The sequence below is a fragment of the Diabrotica undecimpunctata genome, chromosome 7 (assembly GCF_040954645.1).
Source record: "Diabrotica undecimpunctata isolate CICGRU chromosome 7, icDiaUnde3, whole genome shotgun sequence".
NCBI lineage: Eukaryota > Metazoa > Arthropoda > Insecta > Coleoptera > Chrysomelidae > Diabrotica > Diabrotica undecimpunctata.
This window is the reverse complement of record NC_092809.1, coordinates 72930051-72943059: the sequence shown is the minus strand read 5'-3', so window position 1 is coordinate 72943059 and position 13009 is coordinate 72930051. Positions and strand designations below refer to the sequence as shown.

The 13009-nt window shown below is 30.8% G+C and overlaps 3 protein-coding genes across 6 annotated transcripts in view; 1 reads left to right on the top strand and 2 right to left on the bottom strand.

Moving 5' to 3' along the window:
• LOC140445484 (octopamine receptor beta-2R-like) overlaps positions 1-13009 on the top strand; it is an 853944-nt gene that overhangs the window by 103342 nt on the left and 737593 nt on the right. The gene's annotated exons all lie outside the window — the stretch shown is intronic.
• Positions 5400-6662, bottom strand: LOC140446451 (uncharacterized). The gene is made up of 3 exons (XM_072539005.1): positions 6566-6662; positions 5835-6227; positions 5400-5755 (listed from the first exon to the last, which is right to left on the bottom strand). Exons 1-3 carry the CDS (start codon positions 6660-6662, stop codon positions 5400-5402), a joined length of 846 nt encoding a protein of 281 aa, XP_072395106.1.
• The window catches only part of LOC140445483 (inter-alpha-trypsin inhibitor heavy chain H4-like), a 67939-nt gene continuing 65238 nt past the window's right edge, over positions 10309-13009 (bottom strand). For all 4 annotated transcript variants that reach the window (XM_072537526.1, XM_072537527.1, XM_072537528.1 and 1 more), the window contains 2 exons: positions 10549-10720; positions 10309-10432 (listed from right to left, as the gene is read on the bottom strand). In XM_072537526.1, the coding sequence (XP_072393627.1) occupies positions 10378-10432; positions 10549-10720 (227 nt within the window). In that variant the 3' untranslated portion in view covers positions 10309-10377. The remainder of the gene's footprint in view (positions 10433-10548; positions 10721-13009) is intronic.

Genomic DNA, 13009 nt, shown 5'->3' with positions numbered 1-13009 from the left:
TAAAAAGTACTTACAAACTAATTCTTTGAGAACCGCGATAAAAACCCTATATTATTAAAATACTCATTGCTCATCATTCAAACAAAAAACACATCATAACAATATATACATATATTTATAATATATACACATATAACATATAACATATCTGTTGCTTTGAGTTGCTTTGCAAGAGTTGCTTTGACAAAGTCCTCGTAGACATACCGTCTCAGGACTCGCAACTAACGTAGAGTCATATGTCGCCATGTTACCAATCCAACGGTAACTTTAACATCTTAACTGTAAATTAGACATAATGTAAATCAAATCTTATTTAATAATTTTTAAAGGGTTTTTACCCACATATTTAGTGGCTACATCCATGTATTAACTTGACACTGATGATGAAATATTTATTCCGAAAACGTTTTGTCAATGCAACATAGCCCAACTGGGTTTTTTATATACCTTTTTATAAAGGATTTTATTCAAAAAAATTTTTAATATATGTTATACAGCCAAATACAGGAACTTTGTTTCCTTGTGGATTATAACATATCTGTTTAAAATTAATGTAAAAATAAGAATTTAATGTACTTCAGTGAAAGTGCGTTTTTAATAATTAAAAATGATTCCACGAACGATTTATTATCAATAGATATAAAACGTCAAAATGTGGGGTATAAAAATTTCACGAAACAAACAAAACAAAAAGCGATTGGGAGTTTCGGAAAATAAAATTTTATTTATAAGCGATTGGAAATGTAAATAGAAAAGATTAACAATAAATTACATAATTTTCTTAGAAATTGGAATGGAAAATTGGTTTCTAATACAGCAGAAAACAATAGAGTTTGATTTTGGGGTAGTCTAGACGTAGATTTTGTTATCAAGCCACAAGCGGGTAGTATATTGTGTATATAATAAAACGAAGGGAGAAGACAGAGGAATAGGTTTGGCCAACAAAAGATTGGGTAAGATATGTTTTTTATTGTAGTATATTAATTGGTCAAGGTCAAGTCAAACGACATCGAAATCAGCAACCAAAAGCAATGAATTGATTGAAAATGAACTTTCAATATCATCAGGCCTTCATGGGTATACATTTATTGTATGAGATTTGGTTTTTCAAGTGATCATTCGATATAAGATCCACATAATCAAGCTTTAGAAATAAAGATAGTATATTGAAGTTCAAGTGATGAATCGACTTATAAAAAAAAATCACGAATCTCATCGACAGTGTTACCAAAAAGAGCCGTCTCTCCATTAAACACAAGAAAAAAAAACCAAAAAAAAATGGGTGTCATATATAAAACACTTAAAATTTTTTTTGGCTGATACATCCATGAGATATCTTCTGAGACGTCGCATAAAATGCAAGGAGGGGATTCCTTTGGCTAAGAGAGAAGCGATATTTAATAAATATTTGCTATTGGGTATACACCAAAAAAAATCTACTTACATGTCAACATTACTAGAGATTGAAGACAAAGCTACTTAAAGATATTTCGTATGAAGAAACGTAGAAATATTTTGTTGTAATAAATTGACTAAGTCAAGCTATTTGTAGGGGATGTTTACTGGAAACCTTTTATAATTTTATAAAAACCATGTCAATCAAAAACGGTTTTTAGGAGGTGGTACAAAAATTAAAGATATGCGTGGAAAATCTGTACTCAAAAATAAAATACCTGATGAAGAAAGGGAGGAAATAAAAAAGCATATTTTGTCTTTTCAGTCGTATGAAAGTCACTAAACAAGAAATAATACATTAAAGAAGAATTTGCCTTACCACCTAACAATCATTAAAATGTATCAACTATTTTGTGACACGTATAATAAACCTCAAATTAAAAATTCACAGCCAAGATTTTAACAAATTGGGGTTGTGTTTCAAAAAATTCCTAGTTAATACATGCTACACATGTGATAAGTTTAAAATGAAAACTCAACTTTGTCAAGACAAGCAAACCTAAACTGAAATAACCTCGCAACATGATAATCATAAAATTACCGCAGATCAAGATTACCAGTCGAAAAAAAAGACACACAGATGTATTAAAATGGTAGTATGATACAAGCGTATACATTTGATTTACAACAGTGTTTACCGCCTTCATTAGTGTTCACTAGCTTCTATTACTATATTCTATATTATATTCTGTTCAATTTGATCATACATGACAATAAGACTGGAAAAGCAGTATGTCATGTCTGGTATGAAACTATTAGTGTTCGAGAAGCAAATCAGATTGCATCTTGTTATTTCTCCGTATCTCTATATTACTCTTCACATCTCGAATGCTTCCAGCGTCTGTATTGTTGCATCAGTCAAGGTCCAGGTCTCTAATCCATATATAGAGATGAGAAATATGAAGACCCTATAATTCTGAACTTGAATTTCAAATTGAAATTAGGTGTTTTAAATAATTTGGACATTTGGATGAAAGCTGCTCTAGTTATTGATTTTGTTTACTTTTATTCATTTATTGATATGGACAATTCAGACATATATAATACATTTTAAAGTAGACAACTTTAAATTGATATTGCCGATATTGTTGAGTTGCGTCCCTGTGGCTTATTCCCAATAAAAATAGTAATTTCAGTAAGATGCCACAAGAAAATAGCTTCTTTTTATCACACCTTTGATGTAAATACATCATACCTTTTTTATTTATATTATAGATTTGTATAACTCAAATATTTTTATTAATTATATTAATTAATTAAAATTAACTAAAAGTTAATTTCAAAATTGCCAAATTTTATCAAAATATGGTGAATGTTCATGCGCACTCTCCATTTTTTAGCTAAATAATTTGAATTCCAACCGCCCTAACGACACCGGCCTTGAAAAGATTTAAAGATATGTATGTACTCGTATCGGTATTTCGAACAATTGTGTGTACAAGTTCTTTGGGGAACCGAAGAGCAGAGTAAAGAGGAAAAAAGACGAGAGATACACATTTACTGTTGTATATTTATAGATTTCGTGAAAGCTCCATTGACATTGTGCCACTTTCTCTCAACGCAACAGCTTTGGTCGCTATAAGATTTTTGTAGATCGGTCCATTAGAGGTTAGAGAAAACATAAAATTTAAGTGTCATGTTTTTAGTTTTTAAGACACGTATTTTGAGGAAAAACACGTAAAATATAAGGAACTTTCAGGTATCAAAAATCCTAAAGCAACGCAGCTTAGTTGTTATAATATTTAAAACGTGTAAAATATAAGCTTCCTTATATTTTTCTTATCTTACAGCAACAATTTTACTTTAAACCATGTTTATTTTAAAGTCAAATTGTGTCTTATTCGCAATAAAACTAGTTAGTTGTATTAACTTGCCACAAGAAAATAGCCTATTGGCAATATTATTTATTAATATTAACTGACATGACAGAATAAAAATGTAAAAAATTTGATATACTTTAAAAATATCATAGCAGAAAACCGAGGCAAAAAAAAGGATACTCGTATAAGAATACGAAAAACTTAGCTTTGCCACACTTGGCGCTCTGTTCAGTATACCACAAAGACAAACATTTTGTCTATTATTCCAGACCATCAATTTTGTTCTACTCTACGGATATGAAACTTCGACAAAAGTGACAAAAAATCTTATAGATAAAATGCTGGACATTATTAACAAATGTTTTCAATAAATAGTTTGTATTTGAATGAACTAAAGTTCAGAAAGTGTAAATGGATCGGCCACACTTCATAAAAAATAGCTTCTGTAAAAAGCTGAAAAAATAGATAATAAAAAGTTTTTCGTTCTCCAATACTTAATGAAGACCACGTTACTTAAATCGGTAGCTTCATTGGAGGTGGGTAAGGGTATAAATGATAGATAAGTATAGATTATAGACAGATAGATAAATATAAGATAATAATTAGATAACGAAATCTGTAATGAAAAATGGCTCTTGGTTCAGTTAAATATATTAGAAGGAAATTCTAAAGCATTAACTAAGCTACGTAAACCGAATGTATTTATTTAAACAGAAAACCTTTAACACCTAATGGATGTAAGTATCGTAGCAATAGGGATGCGGAAAGAATAAAATGATTCTAACTAACAAATATAAAAATATTATAGATAGATTTTATTTTTTAAGAGTTGCGTAAGACCAAGATCAGTCTTACCAACAAGACGCTCAGTTCAGTAGTGGACGAAAAACTTAAAAAATTTAGCGTTTACACCAATAGTTATTTAGTCGGTACTGTTTTAACAAAGTTTTTTAAAGACGTTAGTCATAGTGAGTTGTAGTAGAATTCGTTAAAATATCTAACGTATATATTGCTGTATATATATATATATATATATATATATATATATATATATATATATATATATATATATATATATATATATATATATATATATATATATATATATATATATATATATATATATATATATATATATATATATATATATATATATATATATTTATAAACGTCTAATAAGATACAGATCGTTTAATACAACAATTGTTCACAAAATAGGTTTACATTTGACAGAAAATTTAACAAATTTTTACTGGAGAATATAGAATTCTCCTCCTCTTGCAGAATCTTTTATTAACAAGAATTTATTTTAATCTTATACATTACAGCTTCCAAAATTTTCTTTTTACGAACACGACCTTAAAGTTCTGATAGACAAACTGATCATTATATTGCCCTAATATTTAGACTTACCAATTAAAACTAATCTGATATTTAAATCCATACTGAGCAAATTAGAGGAAGATTTAACAATAATTTATACAGATGGATCAGAAACTGATGAACATGTTGGTCTCGCATTTTTTGTTTTAAACAGCAATTATGCTAAGAAATATTGAATTCCTAAATGTTGTTCAATTTTTACAGCCGAGGCTCCTTCTATACAGAAAGCACTAATTTGGTTTGTCATTAATTATTGTGATTACATCGTAATAGTATTAAATTCTCAGCCAGTATTACATTTCAAAACTTCGTTATCCTTGATATCAAAAAATTATTACATAAATTAAAATTCTCAAAAAAAAAACAGATACTTTACTCTGGGTTAAATGAAAGAGTGGAGTAATTTTAAACAAATTAGTGGGCGGTATGGCAAAAAATACATCTGAGATATCCAAAATTACAAACTTTCACTACTTTAAAAATCTTTTTTCTATTATCAGGAGTATTGACAGGTAAAGATGGATGTCAAAATATAAAGAGGTTCAGAAGACTTCAAGAAACCTTTACTTTTCTATACATCCATGCTTACCAAAAAATGTTTTTTTTATTTTATTTTAATTACCGTGTCTCGACTACGAGGTCATTGACCCGATGACAGTATAATACAATATAAGGTATATACAATTTTACATTTGACAATATACAGTACTTATTTTTTACAAATTTAACCATTACACATAATTAATAAACTTTTAGTTTACTAAGCACTTGAGTGTCTTTTAAATATTTAAACAGGTTTACAAATTTCTGAGTTTCACTTAACATTTCTTTAATATTATCTCCCAACTGGTGTGGTTTTCTTTTAGCAGAAAGATGCGGACATTCTATAAGAAAATGTCTGACTGTTAAGAGACTGCTGCAATGGCCGCATGAAGGTGGATTGGTAGATGCCATTAGAAAGCCATGTGTAAGACGAGTATGTCCAAGTCTTAATCTTCTTAGAATAACCTTGTATCTTCTGGGCATAGGTGGTAGCTCTAAGGAAGGTATAACTGGTTGTATATCGTGTAAGTGACTAGGAGTTGTGTTCCAATTAGCTTGCCATTTGTCATATATACAAACATTTTTTAATATCATGATGCAACTGGATATTTGATATAGGTATATCCAAAGTACATGCTTCTTTTGCGGCTACATCTGCAGCATCATTTTCTACAGCTCCTACATGTGAAGGTACCCAGACACTAGTGACAATTACTCCATGATCCGTAAGTTTATTATATATGTCATGTATTAAATTTACCAGAGGATGATCTGAGAACACGTTTTTGATTACTTGTATTGATGATAAGGAGTCTGTGCAAATCGCTACATTGCGGCCAGTTGGTTCCAACATACGAAAAGCCTCGACGATACCGTATAGTTCTGCAGTGTATACACTACAAACGGCAGGAAGTTTGATTAGTTTTGTAGTGCTTAAAGAGGAAACAACAGCACTACCCACTCCTACATCATTTTTAGAGGCATCTGTATAAAGAACTTTATGAAACTGATTTTGATTAAGTATGTCTAGGAACAATTGTTTAATTATAGCTTTAGAAGTATCATGTTTATTGAAAGAGCAAAGGGAGGTGTTGACATTCGGAAGTTGCTTATGCCACGGAGGATGTGTAGAGATATAAAAGGGTGAAGTTGCAGAAAGATCAAAACCGTCGAGAATAGAATTTAGTATGCAATAGAGGGTTGTGCAGCTCTAGTGGTCTGAGAATGATGAATGAGATTATTTGGTTGTAAAATTAGTTGATAGACTGGATTTTGTGGATTGGCTGATAGGCTAGCTACATATGACAAAAGAAGATATTGTCTCCTTAATCAGAGTGGTGGTTCGTTAGCTTCACAGTACATACTTTGAGCTGGGCTAGATCTGAATGCACCTAAGCAGATCCTAAGACCCGTATTGTGTACGGAGTCAACAGCTTTCAGATGTGACTTGGAGGCAGACATATAGACAAAACTACCATAGTCTATTTTGGAGCGAATAATGGATCTGTAAACTGTAAGCAATACCTCTTCGTCGGCTCCCCAATGAAAATGTGCTAAACTTTTTAGGATATTAATATTTTTTAAGCAGTTGCCTTTCGTTTCCTGTATGTGTATTCAAAGTAAGTCTGAAGTCGAAGGTCAGTCCTAAGACTTTATGATGATTAATAACATCTAGTAATACTCCGTTAAAATTGGATTATCTTTTGTCGTTTTTCTGCTAAATCTCATGTGTTCCCCATTTTAAATTTAACTTTAATTAAGTATATTCCTCGTTGATTACTCGTTTAAAAATTAACTAGGCCCCTTTCCAGAGCATCTGCATAGGATTGAAATCTATGAAATTCAGTTTTGTTCGTGTAATAATAAATTTATCGGACCGCTTATTTTTCGAGTGTCTTAATCATAGGGAACAGACTCGAAGTCTATATTTAGGTTTATTCGATCTTAACATTAGTTTACCAGTTATACAGCAATCCGTTATTTTATTCTGACAAATCTATATATAATATTCTAATTAAGTTTATAAACGACTCTAAGATAAAAATCTAAACATCCTTATAACAATTTTCTGTAGCAAAAAGATTCTTGGTGTAATGCCATCTCTCTCTACACACTCATACACGTATATTTATGAAGCAATAAAATAGTAAAAAGTATTATGTACCTTTTAAATGTTTTATTGGTTGCTAAATTTTAAATTCCCAAATAAACGACCCTTTCAGGTTTCTTTTTTGCTGTTACATTATTTTGTACATTGTCTCTGTTAAATATTTAACGAAATTTGTTATCTACATATATATTAAACAACTTTTGTTTGTAAATGTAAAATTTAATAATTATTTACATGCTTAGCAATATTTACTTTTCTGACTGTAAGCAACAGGACTAAAATAAACTCCCAACAAACACTACTGATACGAAAGGGAAATATATTTATGTGTGAGGGATGTCAGCCCAGGTAAAATTTGTAAACAAAGGCCGAAAATATGCTAGCAGTAGGATGAAAACACAAATATTCTCTGCCTTTTGTTTAGAATTTGCTGTAAATAACGGGAATGACCTTACACAGACAAAAAGATATGTCAAAAGTTCCTGATTTTTATATATAAAAAGAATATTTTATTCGTTATTTAAATTATAGCATTAAGTTTTTATCATTTTGATAGCTAATTGTTTTTGTACTTACTAAAATAACTTAAATATATTAGCCCAAGATAGTAAACGGCCACGAAATGCACATATGGTACAACATAAAATACATTTCGGATATGCACGTTTTAAAAAATTCAAAATAATATTGCAAAATGTTTTCTCACAGTTTGTTGTTACTATTTTATTTAAACTAAGAATGCAATTTCTGATTACTCATTATTGTTTGTTATGGACTTTTTACTTTTAATTAGCAAAGTACGTTGGAGAGGATTGAAAATTAGAGAACGATGAAAAATTCAAAAATGAAAAAAAAAAATAGGGTCTCGGACCGAATTGTCTCTTTTGTTACTCTTTTCCTTAAATTACTACTTTTCTGATGTCAATTTCGTTCAAATTCACATTAAACAAAGTACCTGATATACCATATTGAATAAAAATTACAAATAATATAAAATTGCATTAAGTAATATAAGTTTTTGAATTTTTCAATCGGTGTTGTCCTTATGCCAATAAATTGTAAAACACCTGAATCGCTATTAGTGATATCAGTATTGGGCGTTTTGGACGAACGCTGATCAGGTAATGATAGAATATAATTATAATAAACCAATGGAAACTTTTGTTTTCTATAACTTCCACAAAATTAAATACAACTTATTTTCACAACACCTATTTCGGCTGTATCTTTATTAACTGATACATTTTTATTATGCGTCTACACTTTATGGTCTTTATCTAAATAAGTTGAGGAGGGAAGAGCTGTTTGTCAAGCTGACTATTCGGAATTATTTTTAATGTATAAATTGCCATAGATTCTAATAAAGAACAATAAAGATAGTTTCATTCCTTTATTTTGTATATCGGGAATTTGAAATTATCCACCTGACTAAATATAATCAAGCAGGTGAAGTATGTACGAAGAGTCTGTTTTTCCATTATAAAAAGGTCTTTTGTGTTCTGCTATACGTTTGTTAAAGGTTCTACCAGTTTGGCCGATGTATGTTTTTGGATACGTACTAAATGTAAGTTTGTATATACCACTGTGTTATTTTTTGGCTCTCGTATTTAATAATTAATTTGCTTAACTTATGTTTGTTCTAAAAGCTGGTGTTATTTCTTTTTTATGTGTTTGGCTATTTTTGTTAATATTTTGAATGTGTAGGCTACCGAAAAAAATAGGAATGGGTTTTTCTTTGGCAGCGAAAAGACTTATGCAGTTTTAGTTTAAAATTCTATCATTCTATCATATTTATTATTACTCTATTCTAGAGTTATTTTTTGACCATGAAATTTCCGTTAAATGATTTTACATACTATGGTAGGTTACTTTTTTATAATCTGTAGGATAAAATATTATAGAATGATAAATTACGTATAGTTGTGTCAATATGGGTGGGTTTATGAAATACGGATAACTCATGTTTAATTTTAAATCTTATAATTTTTAAAACTAAAGTTTTTTTTATTGATTGATGCTATTTTATTTCTCTTATAAATTCAATATGATCATGGGTAAGCGATTTAACGCGTAGTAGTAAAACGGTCTGACAGATCCAGTAGTCTAAAGCGCCTATCTTAATGCTCTGTGGTACGCCTTGGTTGATTAGTTGGTCTTCTTCTTATTCCTCTACCTTTGTTTAACACGACAGCCAATTTTACGATACGACAAACCCATAACTTTATAGGCAAAAATTTTACCCTATCAAAATCGCTAATATGGTGATAATTTTAATGTCTTCGAACTCAAGGTATTTTCTTACCCTGAATACAATGAGACTGAGTAATAATAACTAAACCTTTCTTTACCTGCCAGTCTTTATAACTTGGTTCCTTTACAAAAAACTTTAAGATAAAACTTTATTTTAGTAAAAAGTATGTATCAAAGATAAAGCATTGATATTGTTATCAAAGCATGCTTTAAATATAGTCATTCGGGTATCAAAAAATTAAATTCAAAAAAGTATTCCTTCTAAATTAACTGAGCATACAAGGCATATCTTTGCTTAACGTAGTATCCTCGTTTGGATACCGATATCGTTTACTTTTTTTGCTTTTGAGACCAACGTTTTACTCTTGTGAATAACAAGATGCCTCACCACGTTCCCAATCTTTTACCCCACACTGTTTATTAGTAAGTGGGAAAGTAGTTATTTCGCTAGTAACTCGTTTAACAAACAGTGTTTTTATTTGTTTTTGATTGATTTTTCGGTCTAGTTTAATATGTCTGTTTTTAATTCTGCTTTATCACGTAATAATGGTTTGTAGATTAAAATTATTTTTTTTAACTTTATCCATAATCTTAACAAAAAAAAGGTTTCAGTTTTGTACATAAGTTATTACGATAAGGGTTGTTTGTCTCATTATCTGTAATTATTATCATCAAGCAACTTTAAATAATTAATGTTTTATTTTGTACAAATTTATTGTTACTGCTTTAAAAAGTAAAACACTCCAATTAATGATATGTTTTAATATAAAAATATGATTTTTATTTAACAATACTAATTACAAAAATTCAAATTTATTATAACCCCCTTGCAGGAAGTTTTAATACTTTGGGACAGCACACGCCAGCATACCTGCAATAAAAATTGATATATTAGACTGCATCATTATTTACTATAATATATTGGAGATTTTAAAATTTGCAAAAAAATATTGCTAAACAATATTTTAAAAATTAAAAAATACTCACTTTGTTTCTACTGGACAAAAGTATTTCGTGTATGCTGCTAAGTCGGTCAAATAAGGTAAAACTGTCGGGCAATCTTTAATTAAAACACATTCACCTTCAACCCCTTGTGGGGTTTTTGGACAAGCACTGTGAGCATAATTAACAAGGTTGCTATCTCCCAGTTCAAAAACACCTGAAACAGAGTATATCTTATAATAATTAGGTGAATATTAAGCTAAAGCTTATATATTTTAAATATAATAGATCTAAACTGATAACAGACCAGATTTTTACAATGAAATTAATTGTGGCTAGAAACATATTGTGTATTAATTTTCCACTGGTTTACGCTGTTTGAAAGAATGATAACGGAATGCATCAAAAAGACTAACAAACAAAATCTAAACCCACAGCAAGTCGGATTCGGGCCCGGAAAATCATGCTCAAACACTTGCATTCACTTAGTCCTTAGAGAGTGAAAACGGGCAAAAAGAGATTACCGGAGTGACACTGGATGATTTGTGGGTGGCATATGACACTTTAAACTACAAAGTGCTCTTATCAAAGATCTTGAAAATCACTAGATATTAATCTAACATAGCTCATCGTGCCTGTACTGCAGAACACCTAGTTCTTTGTCACTTTAAATGCTAAGAAGAGCAGGTGGAGAAACCAAAAAAATAGCTTGCCCCAAGGAAGTGTACTTGCACTAATGCTGTTCAATTTTTATATCAATCATCCACCCACCCTGCCTACTCAAAACACTTTTTATATGACGATCTGGTCATAGCTATTCAAGATAAGACTTGTAAAATAGCAGCTAAGCCTAACTCCCTAAAATGAAACCCAAATAAAACTAAAATTTATGCCTTTTACCTTAAAAACAAGGACGCAAATCGTGAGCTGAAGGTATCGTGAATGGGAATAACCCTAAAGCCCACATCCTGCTCAAAATAGATCTGAGTGGTACTGAAAAGACTATATATATACATATATATATATATATATATATATATATATATATATATATATATATATATATATATATATATATATCATTAGAAAACTAGCAGATTGTCGATTGGGCGCAAAACCTACATTTCTTGAAACAACAGCACAAGCTGTGCTACTCTACAGATCAACTTCAATCTTTGCAGATTTTTAAAAGGAAACTATTTTTTTAGAGTAATTTTTACGCGAGGAAAGATTTTACGATATTTTGTGGCTTTCGAGTTCTGTTAGTTTGAAAAGCAATAAAATGTTTTATAACCGACTAGAAAAACCCTTTTAGTTAGAAGTAGCAAAATAAAATAATAAATAATTCAGATGTTCAGAAAGGTTTGGTTCAAATTAGTTTTATAACCATAACAGATGCTCCGACGTGGTTTTAGTGGCGGCTCAGAATGTATTATTTATTAATATTTTTTGGTGTTTTATCAACAGAGTCTGATTTTTAAAGTACTAAAATTTAAAAAAAAAAATTAATGACAATTTAATTTTTGTGAAGCAAAATCTACCCACTGTAAAGCAATCCCTTCCATCCTTCTATAGAGCCGCGGGCTTCGCCCGTTGACAAACACGACAAAGGGCAGCAGAACCTATCAAAAAATTTCAAACAAGTGATCTGCAATACACTCACTATATGAAGCCCCACTATATAAACAGTCTAGGCGAAGGTAAAAAATGGTCCCGTAACGACAACTCAAGTAGAGCCACTTAACGACTATTCGCTACGCCAAGATAGTCCTGGCATCACACACCTTGGCTAAAGAGCATGGAAGTCGCTAAACAAAATGAGAACAGGTGTTGCCCCTGTCAAGAAAAATAAATCAGGTGGGGTAAGTAGGATCAACGCATATGAGTCACTATGTACATACAGAAGAACAAGGAGGGAGCCTCCACGAGATTAATATTGCTACATTAAATACAAAGTAAACACTATTGAGGGCGTTCCCTGGAAACATCTACTAGTAGATAGCTAATCATTCCAACACTGGACCAAACCAAATCAGATGACAAACATCAAGCCCCAACGGTTCTTCTCAGAGCCAACACTGACAGAAGCGAGCATAAATGTCAAAAGCATCACTACAGCCAAACAAGACATTTTATCAGAGTTCTGCAAGAACACGAAATATGAGGTATTGTGGATCCAGGAAACCCACAGAGACCTAACTGAAGCGAGATCGAAAGTCTCCGGTATGAAACTGATTGCGGAGATACCACACAATAAGCATGGGAGCGCGCTATTTGTGAAAACTTAAACCATAGTACCATCTGTGGGAACAAAAAATGCACAAGGTATAAAGATAACTCTGGACCAATCCTCTGGATAAGAGTAACTCTGGACCAATCCCTAAATTACAGACAATATTGCATAAAAACGAAAGGGAAAGTAACAACTAAGAACAGCATACTTAAAAAGCTAACAGGAAGTAAATGGAGTGCACGTCCTGGCGTTTTAAGAACAACGGCACAGACA